Source organism: Nelumbo nucifera, chromosome 6 (genome assembly GCF_055504915.1).
Source record: "Nelumbo nucifera cultivar China Antique chromosome 6, China Antique-T2T, whole genome shotgun sequence".
Classification (NCBI taxonomy): domain Eukaryota; kingdom Viridiplantae; phylum Streptophyta; class Magnoliopsida; order Proteales; family Nelumbonaceae; genus Nelumbo; species Nelumbo nucifera.
In genome coordinates this window covers 8,524,624-8,538,120 of record NC_142654.1, presented here as the reverse complement: position 1 = coordinate 8,538,120, position 13,497 = coordinate 8,524,624, and the positions used below count along the sequence as shown (strand labels likewise).

Sequence of the window (13,497 nt, the reverse complement as noted above, 5' to 3'; positions counted from 1 at the left end):
AAAAATATAATGTATCGATCACTCCAAACACTCAATTCTAATGTTAAGGAATATTAAGATTTTGGGTATTTTTGTTCATCAATCTAAAATATTTAAAATATAAAAAAATAACATATATATATAATGGTTTATCTACATGTAATAACCTTATTTGGATCTAATCGCTCACTTTTAACTTCTAATTCCAAAGACAAATTACTCAAAGATCAAATGAGTAGTCCCTCCACCAACCATTTCACAACTCTCTCTCTCCAATCTCTATTGTTCGGGGTATTTATACAAAACGCCACTTTTGTTAGTTTGAACTTTGAAGTGATAGAGACAACTATCAACCCGATGTGTTTTAATAATAACAAATTCATTAAAATTGTTAATGTTGTAAGGTTAAATATCACTAAAAACAATCTAATGATAATTGTTTATAATCAGGTGATAGTACTTTAAACAAATGTTCGTTTTTCGTGAAGTGAATGGGGTAAATTGGTCATGTTCGGATTTCAAAATCAAGTGAGACCCTCGGTAAATTTCGTTTACCGGGTAAATGATACCTACTCGAGTAAGCCTACCGGAGGGTAAATAGAAAAGAGTTAAAATGTCAAAATTGCCCCCACAACATATAAGCGTTGGAAAATCTTTATACTTCTACTGTTCCTTCTCCCATAAATCACCGTTGCCTACTGCTGCAGAGTTTCTCCATCATGTTCATCTTTCTCTATCGCCGGTGATGATACTCTCACTTGCTGCCGCTGCTCCGACTAGTCACTGCTGCTGTTCATATTTTTTTCATCCATTGAAACGGTAAGAATCGTTGTTCCTATTGCCGCTACTCTGTCGTCCCTTTGTGATGCACATGATGCATCTTATTTTTTCTCATTTCGTTGATTTCTTTTATTTATTTTTATTTTGATTGTTTGTTTCCAGGATTCTTTGGATCTGGTTACTAGCATGTGTTTGGGTTTCCTTCTCAGCTTATGTGTTTTCTTACGATGAAATTGGCTTTCTTTGGTTTTAATTCATTAGCTTTAACGCACGCTGTACTACCTTTTACTGTGCATTCAGGAGTCAATACTCAATAGATCAAGTTTTGTTTTTATTTTCATTTTAAGATGTCTGAGGAAAGACTTCGTCGATGCTAAATATTGGGCTGAACTGTTCTGAAGTGATATTTTGTTTCTATAAAAGGACATTTTGGAAATTTGGTATCATTTTCTTTCTAAATCCATGGATCAATTGCTATACCTGTTGTTCTTAAACGTTCTGACAAGGGGCCCTGTACTATGCGCCGAGGGTGTCAGTTTCAGACACAGTTTCGGTAATGAGTTCATTCCAATTAGTTATTAACAGAACAGAGAACATCCAGAGAGTTTCACAGGAGAACAATACAAATTCAATCAACCATTTGAGCTAAAATCTGCAGTGGTACTTTAAATTTAATCAACTGTGTCTATCAATACAATATACTCTATAGAGGAAAGAAGGTTAGAACTCTACTAAATTTCTTTTCTTCCCAAGTTTCATGTGAATAAAACAAATTTGGAAATGATCTTAATATTGAAATACTAGTACTCAGTTTTAACATTTGTGCTCTGTTTTAAAAGTCACTGAATGACATGTCAAGGAATTGAATGGCCATTAACATGGAATGAGTAAAGAATCGTATCAAACACAGAGAAGGTAAATCTGAAATCACCACCTTTACATATATTATTCTGTACAAAGAAAAGAATCAACAATGAAACATCCAAAGCAAAACCACCCAGGAATTGCCATGGGTGATTTTAAGGTAGATAACCACCCAGGAATGCAACAATAAACTATACTTAGCAAAATAGCTCCTAAAATTGTTCTAAGAAGCTTGGAAGAGATAGAGTTAAATAATTAAACAAACACAGAACCAAGAAATGGAAAACAAAATGAAAATGCTAAGCACATGTTAAAGGGATCTAGCAAAATAGCTTCTGCAACGAAAACTGATGCTAACCTTCCTGGTTTTCACTCCTAAGAAAGTTGAAATGCCATCAGATCTATGATGAAAAATTTAGTCAGATTGCTCAGTGTTTACATGGATACTTCAAAATGGGCATTGTACCCATGCAACACATGTATGGAAACATTGACACAACACTTGAGGGCCTTTCTCTTTGTGAAATGTGCAATATGTGACCAAAGAGCCTACAACTTTTGGGTTAAAACTTGAGCCTACAATTTGTAATATTTTTATTTTATCTTTTTTTTTTTGGAAAAAGGTAAAGTAATTTTATTCAGAGAGAAAGCAGATTACAACAAGACTCAAGCCAACTAGATCTTCCTGGGCCCAAAACAGATTACAAGAACATCCATGATTTAGTACAAAGTAGGAGAGAAACATTCTGACTTGGTCCATTTGGATGGAAATAAACAATAGAATTTTCTGTAATCAATCAAGAAGTCCAGATGAGATTGTGCAAAAAGTGGTGGGGAAGATTTGCTCCTGGGTGTCAGTAAATGAGGAGTTTAAAGAACAGCCTGCGGAATAGTATTCCAAACAAGCCTGCCTTTCTTGCTAAGACCCTCCAATCTCCAACTCATAAACAACTCCTTCACAGACTTAGGCATAGCCCAACACACCTCTAGTTTCTTGAAGAAATGTCTCCAAATTGAAGAGGAAACCAGACAGTGAATGCACAAATGATCTATAGATTCTGCACCCATGCCGCATAAAACACAGGAGGGATCAAGAATCTGAACACCCCTTCTCTCCAAGTTGATCATAGTTAAACATTTATTCAAGATGTAAATCAGTCCTCAAATATTAGGTGTAAATTTGAAGATTAGAGGGAAAGAAAGGAAGAAGAGAAATAAGAGCAGCAGTACAAGAGAAGAAGATGGCGAAAAGAGAAGGAAGAAGAAGAAGAATCGAATTATCTTCCCTTTCTCCTCTAACCCCTCTTATTAAGTATTAAAAATAGAGTGATGACAAGTATGCCCTTAAGTGGGCGGCCAGCTAGGCAGTAACATAAAGAGATTAAACAAAGAGAAATAACAAGCCCATTAAGAGAGGCCCATTAGCCAACAATAAAATAAAAGATATTACAAGAGAAGATGCTAGGGCCCATTCAGCCCAGTCTTTTTACACTCCCCCTCAAGCTGAGCATAAATGTCAATCATGCCCAGTTTGCTTATATAGTGTGTCATTTTCCCTCTTGGAACTCCCTTGGTCAAGATATCAGTCAGTTGCTCTTCTGATGTGATGAATGGCAAACAAACTTCCCCCGAGGAAACTCTTTCCCTTATAAAATGTCTATCAACCTCAATGTGTTTAGTTCTGTCATGTTGAATAGGATTATGTGCAATGTTGATAGCAGCTTGGTTGTCACAATAGAGCATCATTGGCTTCTCGTAGTCCACCCCCAATTCTTCTAGAAGGGATCGTAGTCACAATAATTATGACACACCATGTGCCATTTCCCTGTATTCTGCTTCAGCTAAGGATCTAGCAACTACAAACTGTTTCTTACTCCTCCATGACACAATGTTCCCAGCAACCAGAGCACAATAACCCGAGGTGGATCTCCTATCATCAATACATCCTGCCCAGTCGGCATCAGTGAAAGCTTCCAACTTCATGTGTCCGTGTTTAGCAAATAGAATACCTTTCCCTGGAGTACCTTTCAAGTAACACAGAACCCTTTCTGCAACAGCTAAATGAGTATCTCTGGGAGAATGCATAAATTGACTAATAACACTTACTGCATAGGAAATATTTGGCCGAGTCATGCAAAGGTATAACAACTTCCCAAGCAGTCTCTGAAACACCCCCTTATCAGATAAAAGTTCACCATCTGTAGCAGAAAGCTTATGATTAGGATCAATAGGAGTGGAGATTGGTTTAGCTCCAAGTTTACTAGTCTCAGCAAGGAGATCAAGGACATATTTATGCTGAGAAATGAAGATACCATCCTTAGATCTAGCAACTTCAATGCCCAAAAAATACCGAAGATCTCCTAAATCCTTGATCTCAAATTCAGAGTTGATAAATCCTTTCAGTTTATTGACCTCTTCAGTGTCATTACCCGTGCACAATATCATCAACATAAACTATCAAGAAGGTCACCAGAGAGCCATTTCTCTTCAAGAACAGGGTATGATCATATTGAGTTTGTGTGTAACCAAAGGAGACAAGAGCAGCCCTGAACCTCTCAAACCAAGCCCGATGAGACTGTTTGAGACCATAAATAGATTTCTGCAGTTTATACACCTTGCCTTGCATTTCCTTCCCATACACCCCTTGAGGCAAAAACATATAGCCCTCTTCATGGTCTCCATTCAAGAAGGCATTTTTAACATCGAACTGGTGTAGGGGCCAATCAAAAGTAGCGGCTAGAGATAACAAAACCTTGACTGAGGTCATCTTAGCTATAGGAGCAAATGTCTCAAGATAGTCAATACCATACATCTGAGTGTAGCCCTTAGCAACCAGCCTAGCCTTAAACCTCTCAATAGATCCATCAGAGTGATATTTAATGGTAAACACCCATTTACAACCCACTGGTTCCTTCCCTTAAGGCAAGTCAACAATATCCCAGGTATGGTTCTTAGGCAAAGAATCCAGTTCAGCCATCATAGCATCCTCCATTCAGGTTTAGATAAGGCTTCCGGTACGGACCTGGGTATCACATGGGAAGAAACAGAAGCAAGGAAAGATGTAGATGGGTTAGAAGAAGGCTGACCTGTTACCTCAGTAATGATGGGAGGAGCAAGAGGCTCTTCTGTAGGAGTGGAAACAACCTGCCCATGTCTGAATTTGTGCTTCTGGTACCATTTGGAGAACAGGATGGGGAGGAATTATAGGAGAATGAGGTGGAGGAGGAGGAGGAATAAGAATATCGGAGGTAGGTCCAGTGGGAGAAGTAGACACCTCATGATAGGACTCAAGAGGAATGGGAAGAGGAACAACTGGAGACATAACAAAGGGCTCTTCAGATTTCTCCCCCTCAGGAGAAATGCTAAAGAAAGGAGTTAACTCAGCAAATGTGACATCCCGAGATACAAAGCGGGTGCCACTAACTGGATCAAAACAGTAATATCCCTTCTGTGTGGAAGCATATCCCAGAAAAACACATTTACGAGCCTTAGGTTCAAACTTGTGCCTTCGATGACAGTGAATATGCACATAGCAAGTGCACCCAAACACATGGAGAGGAAGAGAAAAAATATCCTCATCCGGGAAGAGAAGGCTAAAGGGGGTTTTGAAGTTAAGGACCCGGGAGGGCATACGGTTGATAAAAAAAGTAGCAGTAAGAACAACATCTCCCCAAAATTTTATAGGAACATGGGATGCAAACAAGAGGGATTTGGCAACTTCAACCACATGCCTGTTTTTCCTTTCTGCCACCTCGTTCTGTTGTAGAGTGTAGGAACAAGAACTTTGAAGAATAACCCCAAAAGTTTCAAGATAGGCGGAGAGGGTTTTCTCAAAATACTCCTTAGCATTATCAAAACAGAATATTTTGATTCGAGCGTTAAACTGTGTGAGGATGAGTTCATGAAATTTTTGCACAATAGCTGGTACTTCATCCCTGGATTTCTTGAGATAAATCCAAGTGTAACGAGAGTAGTTATCAATAAAAAGGATAAAGTACCTGTAACCCCCCATAGTTGGCAAATGATATGGCCCCCACATGTCAGAGTGAACAATATGAAAAGGAGAAAGAGATCTTTTATTGTTTACTGAATAAGAATGTCTACAATGCTTTGCCAGTTCACACGACTCACAATGAAGTGTGAGTCGATGCACCCTCTATATGGGTGTATCGGGGTGCTCCTAATACAATACATATTGGCTGATACAATACAAGGCCACAATTTCCCCATTGTGATTCCGGAATGCTCCCCCTATTCCTGCTCTCCCAGGGTTTCCAAGGGAGCTGCCATCAAAGTTCAGCTTCAATTTATGTGGTTCTGGAGGTTTCCAATCCATCTCAGGAATCTCTTTATGTGTTCCCATCTGAGTCACTTCCTTCCATTTTCTCATTATATCATTTATTGAGATATCTTTGAATATGTCAATAGTTTTTATGTGCAGATCTGATTTTGATTGTTTCAATTACTTCCTCTCTTGACCTGCTCTTCTCATTGAAAATCCTTTGATTTCTTTCTTCCCAGATGGTCCAAACTACAGCTGCTCTTATTACCTTTTGTTGTAAGGCTTGAGTGTTCATTGTAATTGATGTTAGTGGGACAGTTTCAGTTACTTTATTAGTCCATTCTTTTTTTCTTTTCCTATTGTTCTTATTCTAGGATATGCCGCCAGGGGCATACTTGTAATTTTGCCTTTTTATAAAGATTAATATAAATAGAAAACTGGCGGCTGCCAGTACTGAGTTTTTTGGCCTTTCCTTTCTATCATCTGTACCTCTCTCTCTCTCTCTCAATCATCACAAGAAACTACATGGTATAAGAGCGGAATTTCTGGGCTGGAGAAGACCTATGATCCTAGCATCAGTCTTTCCGAAGGGGATTGGACGTGACTACTTTTGTTTCAGAAGGAAAAGGAGAAAAGGAAAAAAAACCTAGCGGCAGCTTGTGTTTTTTAATTCTCTCTGGTGACTGTTGCAGAAACCCACTGTTCTCTCTGGCGACCCAAGACACTCAGGTTGCTGGTAGTACCCGGGACTCTCCTAATAAACCTGACCCCAAGGAGGATATAATGAATTCATTCAGGGAACATCTGGAATCTTATGGTAGGGCATTTCGGCAATTGGATAGCTCAGTCACTGGTACTCCCTCTACCTCCTTTGCATCCACTTCAGGTAATGTGGCTTCTGCATTCCATGTCACTCCTACAGATTCCCCTTGGATTATTGACTTAGGGGCCTCAAATCACATGACCGGTAAGCCTAACCTATTCCATTATTATAGCCTTTTGTCAGGAAGGGATAGAGTGAGACTTGCAGATGGTTCATTTTCTTCCATTGCAGGTCAAGGATCGATATCCCTTCCCCATGGCCTTAACCTGAATTGTGTTTTGCATGTCCCTCAACTTCCCATAAATTTGCTTTCAATTAGTAGCATTACAAGTTCTTTAAACTGTAGTGTAACTTTTTTTGCTGATTCATGTGTTTTTCAGGACCTAACTTCTGGGAGGACGATTGGTAGAGGAAGCCTGGTGGACGGTCTCTACATTCTCGACAACAAAGCTGCTCTTTCTGTGTCATCCTCAGAGTCACGTAGTCAGTCAAATAAGAGTCAAATTTTGTTGTGGCACAGTCGTTTAGGTCATGTTTCTTTTGAAGTAATAAAATGTTTGTTTCCACTTTTATTTAAGTCGTGTTCAATGTCAGAGTTCATGTGTCAAACATGTCAGTTGAGTAAACAATGTAGAACAACTTTTCATTCCAGCAATAAAAGATCAAGTGTTCCTTTTCATATTGTGTATTCTGATGTATGGGGGCCTACAAATGTAATCTCTGAGGGTGGATATCGATATTTTATTACACTGATTGATGATTACTCTCACTATACATGGGTATCTTTATGCGTAGTAGAGACGAGGTTCCAAAGATAGTGCAAGACTTCCAGAGGATGGTGTTTACACAGTTCCATGTTGAAATACAGATCTTCCAATCCGATAATGCGAAGGAATACTTCCATGGGGAGCTAAATGAGTTCTTCGCCTCCCATGGGTCTATTCATAGAAGCTCATGCGCCAGAACACCATAGCAAAATGGGGTTGCAGAAAGAAAAAACAGGCACCTCTTTGAGATAGCCCGCGGGATGATGTTCCACATGAATGTACCAAAAAGGTTTTGGGTGGATGCTATACTTACAGCTGCGTATGTCATCAACCGCATGCCCTCCAGAGTGTTAAATTACATGGCTCCTCATCAGTTACTGTACCCTCATTCACTTTTATTTTCCATCCCCATGAGAGTCTTTGGTTGTCGGGCCTTTGTTCACGATTTGTCTCCATCTAGAGGTAAGTTAGACTCTCGGTCCATTCCTTATGTCTTCCTGGGGTACCCATCATCTCAAAAGGGGTATCGGTGTTTTGATCCAGTCAGTCGTAAATATTTTGTGTCTATGGACGTGTCCTTCTTTGAATCTGAGCCATTCTTCCCTCCTTCTCCTCAGGGGGAGAGCCGTAGTGTGGAAGAGGAGAAGCAGGTTCAGGTGTCCCTTCCTTCTATTCCGGACCTCACTCCCTTCCGTGTCTTCCAGCGTACTCGTCGGAGAGATCAGCAGTGTGATAGAAATGTGGAGCAGCCAACCACTGAGCAACTGACATCATCAGAATCCCAGGAGGTAAGTCCAACCCCTAACCCTTCTCCCACTGTGGACGACCTAGACATCCCTATTGCTCAACGAAAGGGAGTCAGGTTGTGCACTACCAAACATCCCATTACCCACTTTGTTTCCTATGACCACATCTCTCCCGTGTACCGAGCCTTCCTATCGGCAGTTGACTGTGTCCCTGTTCCCAAGAATGTTGCAGAAGCCTTAAAATTCCCTGAGTGGATAGGTGCCATGAAGGAGGAGATTGATGCCCTCCACAAAAATCAGACTTGGGAATTGGTGGATCCTCCAGAGGGGAAAGAACCCGTGGGGTGCAGATGGGTGTTCACAGTTAAGCACAAGGCAGATGGAACAGTTGAAAGGTACAAAGCAAGACTAGTAGCCAAAGGGTACACACGGGTATATGGAGTTGACTATGATGAGACTTTTGCCCCGGTGGCTAAGATGAACTCGATTAGGGTTCTCCTATCCTTAGCTGCTAATTTTGACTGGGAATTGCATCAACTGGACATAAAGAATGCCTTCCTGAATGGTGACTTGGAAGAAGAGGTATACATGGTTCAACCTCCTGAATTTTCTGCTAAGGGAAGTGAAAACAAGGTGTGCAAGCTGTGGAAGTCTCTCTACGGCTTAAAACAGTCTCCCAGAGCCTGGTTCAGTAAGTTTCACATGGCAGTTCAAGAGATGGGGTTCCAACAGTGCCAGTCTGATCATACACTTTTTGTGAAGAGATGTCAGGAGCAGGTTTCCGTATTGATAGTGTATGTAGACGATATCATCATTATAGAAATTGAAACAATTCCTTGCATCCAAATTTGAAGTGAAAGATCTAGGACTCCTAAAGTATTTCCTTGGGATCGAAGTTGCCCGTTCAAAAAGGGGTATCTTTGTCTCTCAAAGGAAATACACCCTTGATCTATTACGGGATACAGGTAAGTTAGGTGCAAGGCCGGTAGACACTCCTATGGATGCGGACTACAAGCTAGGTGACTGTATTGGTGAACCTCTGAAAGATGTAAAGTAGTTCCAGAGGTTAGTGGGAAAGCTGATTTATCTGTCCATGACCCGTCCAGATATTGCCTATTCAGTTGGAGTTCTGAGCCAGTTTATGCATTCTCCTAAAAAGCCACACATGGAGGCAGCAGAGAGAGTCCTTAGATACCTGAAGAAACATCCAGGAATAAGCCTACTATTTAGTAAACACAATCACCTGAAGGTGGAAGTCTTTACAGATGCTGATTGGGCAGGAGCAGTGGATGATAGAAAGTCCACTAGTGGGTATTGCACATTTGTGGGAGGAAATCTGGTGACCTGGAAGAGCAAGAAGCAAAGTGTGGTAGCAAGATCAAGTGCAGAAGCTGAGTATAGAGCTATGGCACATGGGGTGGCTGAAGTCCTTTGGCTAAAGAACCTCCTAGGTGAGCTTGGGGTTGCTGTTCATAACCCTATGTCTCTTTATTGTGACAACAAGGCTGCAATAAACATCGCCAACAACCCGGTCCTACATGAGAGGACTAAGCATATTGAGGTGGATAAGCACTTCATAAGAGAGAAATTGGAAAAAAGGGAAATTTGTATCCCTTATGTCAACACCAAGGAACAACTTGCTGATGTCCTCACAAAAGGACTTCCGTGTTCGAGGCACAATGAGCTATGTGACAAGCTGGGCATGATAGACATCTTCAGCCCAACTTGAGGGGGAGTGTTGTAAGGCTTGAGTGTTCATTGTAATTGATGTTAGTGGGACAGTTTCAGTTACTTTACTAGTCCATTCTTTTTTTCTTTTCCTATTGTTCTTATTCTAGGATATGCCGCCAGGGGCATACTTGTAATTTTGCCTTTTTATAAAGATTAATATAAATAGAAAACTGGCGGCTGCCAGTACTGAGTTTTTTGGCCTTTCCTTTCTATCATCTGTACCTCTCTCTCTCTCTCTCAATCATCACAAGAAACTACATGGTATAAGAGCGGAATTTCTGGGCTGGAGAAGACCTATGATCCTAGCATCAGTCTTTCCGAAGGGGATTGGACGTGACTACTTTTGTTTCAGAAGGAAAAGGAGAAAAGGAAAAAAAACCTAGCGGCAACTTGTGTTTTTTAATTCTCTCTGGTGACTGTTGCAGAAACCCACTGTTCTCTCTGGCGACTGTGTTTGCAGAAACCCACTGTGCTTGCAGAAACCCTAGTCAGTCCTGCGGCTGTACTTCTGCTGAAACCCTAGTGGATTCATGCGACAGTTGCTGAAAACCCTAGCTGTGTCTGGCCGTGGGATGGTGCTGGTCTGCTGAAACCCTAATCGAAGGAGGGAGTTGATGGTGCAATGAAACCCTAGCAGGTTCTGATCTAGTGTTGAACAGGTGTGTTTTAGTTTCAGTTTCTCTCAGTCTCCTTTATCCAATGGTGCGTAGGGCTTAGGCCTTGATTATATGATTACTAGTTTGAATAATTGGATGGTTAGAGTGGGAGAACCACATTCGGACTGACAGTAATGTCTGTATTTGTGATGCTGAACCGATGACTGGACTCTTTATTGTTCTGTTTGGACGTTGTAGTGACTGATTTCTCATTCTCAGCAATAGTCTTGTGCTCTCAGCAGTATTGAATAGCTTGTTGCTCACATCCATAGGAGTAAACCCTGAGTTGCCACATTCCAGTTGTGGAGTTTGATGCATTGTGCTTCGATTCTTCTGCTTCTGCTACCACTGTTCTTATGGTGAATTTGGATGCTGGCGTAACAGATTTAAAATGGAGAAGAATTGAATTTTTGGAGAGGAGCATCTTTCCAGTGGCTGAGACGTTGGTCAGTTTCAGTTTTGGCGAAATCTGGTCCGCTACAAGGAATTTCTGCAAAGGTATAGCAGTTGGCCTTTTGTTCTCAGCCGTAGATGTTTCCCTGCTACCGACCATCGGAGACCATTGCTACGGAGGCTGCTCTCAATCGCTTGACCCTATCTTAAAATTCTTCCCAGCTGCAACTGCCAGTCCTTTTCTCCCCACCATTCTCCTTTCTCCTTCCCTCTCGATTTCATTCTTCTTCGTTATATTTTTGTCCCTTCCACCGTCTCAGAGAGAAGTTGGAATCACAGTCTCGCAAAGGTGAGACTTGGTTACTATCTACTCCCTCCGTCTTGATCTAATTCACTCCTCTGTTGCTTCTAGTTATTCCTACTTGTGTTAGAAGAGGGAAGAAGGGGGGGGGGGGGAGAGAGAGAGAGAGAGAGAGAGATGGGATAGCAAAGCAAGTTTCGCCACTAGCGCTATATTCGGTGTCACGAGCTTGAAGAAGCTGAACAGGGTTCGCCGAACTGTGACTCTGTGAGAAGAAACAAAGCAAAAAATAAGAGAAAATTGAGTGAGAGAGAGAGAGAGAGATGGGATAGCAAAGCAAGGTTTGCCACTAGCGCTCTATTCGGTGTCGCGAGCTTGAAGAAGCTGAACAGGGCTGGCCGAACTGTGACTCTGTGAGAAGAAACGAAGCAAAAAATAAGAGAAAGTTGAGAGAGAGAGAGAGACTATAAGTAAGCCCCACCCTTGGCACCATTTTTCGTATATGAGAGATTTGCCCACTTTCACAAGCGGCACGTCCACCATTAATCAGCCGAGAGAGAGACCATCTGTTTGCTCCTCCGACGGTGTGGTTGGTAGACGAAGAAGGAACCGGAGACGGAGACTAAGCAGTTATCTTCCTGAAATTTGGGTTTTATTTTGAAAATTTGAGTAATAAAGGAGGGCAAATTTGACATTTCGCCTTTCCCATTAACACTTGCAGACATGTCAATTATCAGAAACAGTAGGGGTGGTGCAAGACAATAGTTAAACAGTAAGGATATAGTTAGTCAATTAGCTAAACAGTAAGGGTTGTTTAAGAAATTTGCTTTTATGCTTTTCTTAATCTGTTCCAGGAACATATCATACAAACTGGCTATGATTCTGTTTCTTTTGCTGTGTTTGGAGACTAGGACAAGCCAGCACTTGTTGCTTGTCCTAATTTAGCTCTAAACCATAAGTTCAATGGTTTTAGGTGAAATTAGATTCATTGTTGTTTTGCTCTCATATTATGTGTTGAATATGAGACATCCCCTTTGTTGCATATGCATTTCACCTTGCATTTCTTGTAATTGGCATATGTATTAATCTCTACTATCTTTTCATTGTTGATTACATCTCTCATGAAATGTGATATATTTTTCTCTCTTCTTTTTCATGTGTTTGGCCAGAGATGTCCTGTTTCCAAGGATTATTCTTCTGTCCTGAAGCTGCTTCTTTGCTACTTCACAACTTCTGCATTTATCACATCAGTCCTCCCGAGCACGAGGTTGGTAACTTGGTAGACTTGAATGCACATTCCATTTCCATGGATGTTGGAATTTGTTAAGCTTGTTAAGTGAAAGTTCCTTTTGCATTGACCAAAATGAAAATTCCCCTCATACAGTTGGGAAAACCAATATAGTTATTTATGTTTTTTTTTCCTTTTCTTACAGGTATGCAGATGATGCCTATGCAATATTCTGTACAGGGAAGTGGGACAGGGTTTGGCCTATTGACCATATGCTGAACAAATACTGGGATTTTCTCTGGTTATTAAGAAAATACCATGATAGAGACTCAGTAGATGGAGAATGATTTGGTTGTTTACAGGGAATATAAATTTAAGAATGTAGCTTTCTGTGTTGTTTGAACACTGTGAGAGCTATATGATGTTCTGGTTCCTTGATGGTTGAACCTTGATCCATAGAATACAGGATTCATGTTTATATTCAGAGATTGCAAGATATCCAACATTCACTCTGTTTAGGTAGTTGGGCTTTGAATTCACTCTGTGAGAGCTGGGTTGGTTTCTATCCAGTCACCCCAGTCTTATGACAATCCCTCTACAACTGTCGGGGAAAAAAGAAGAGGGGAAACAGTAGAAATAAGGGACACAATGTGTATGATTTGTATCACATGGACTTGGGCTCAAAGGGTAAAATTGGCAAGAGGTGAAAAAGATAACAACCTACCCAGGAAAGTTTGTGGTTCAAAAGAATATGGGAAAATAAGGAAACTCACTTCACCTGGATGAATTAAACAAAAAAAAGAACATGGGTAGGAAACACTTACCTGGGTAAATGCACTTACCCAGGTATAAATTTTGTCATATATTAAACCATTAGTTTCAGCTTTGAGCACAAGATCATTTGTTAGTTCTACAAACAATAGAATGCCATGTGCCTTGTCTATTTA

The 13,497-nt window shown here is 40.7% G+C and overlaps 1 protein-coding gene across 4 annotated transcripts; it reads left to right on the top strand.

The window, feature by feature from the left end:
• The first annotated feature begins 577 nt into the window (after positions 1 to 577).
• On the top strand, positions 578 to 13,072 carry LOC104604635 (uncharacterized). 4 transcript variants are annotated; one of them, XM_010269072.2, is made up of 4 exons: positions 578 to 798; positions 922 to 955; positions 12,492 to 12,589; positions 12,756 to 13,072. In XM_010269072.2, the coding sequence occupies exons 1-4, from the start codon at positions 593 to 595 to the stop codon at positions 12,895 to 12,897; spliced, it is 480 nt and encodes a 159-aa protein (XP_010267374.1). In that variant the 5' UTR covers positions 578 to 592; the 3' UTR covers positions 12,898 to 13,072. The 4 variants fall into 4 exon arrangements, 1 of the variants encoding a protein (XP_010267374.1); XR_016077060.1 differs by lacking the exon at positions 922 to 955 and adding an exon at positions 7,109 to 7,211 and having other exon boundaries at positions 619 to 798; XR_016077061.1 differs by lacking the exons at positions 578 to 798; positions 922 to 955 and adding exons at positions 6,734 to 6,872; positions 7,109 to 7,211.
• Positions 13,073 to 13,497: the final 425 nt, after the last annotated feature.

What these genes read in the sequence shown, in the direction of transcription:
- LOC104604635 (XM_010269072.2), top strand. Translation starts at nt 593, where the DNA reads ATGTCAAAATTGCCCCCACAACATATAAGCGTTGGAAAATCTTTATAC. An exon ending in TTTTTTCATCCATTGAAACG is followed by an intron (nt 799 to 921) that starts GTAAGAATCGTT and finishes GTTTGTTTCCAG; the next exon opens with GATTCTTTGGATCTGGTTAC. An exon ending in GGTTACTAGCATGTGTTTGG is followed by an intron (nt 956 to 12,491) that starts GTTTCCTTCTCA and finishes GTGTTTGGCCAG; the next exon opens with AGATGTCCTGTTTCCAAGGA.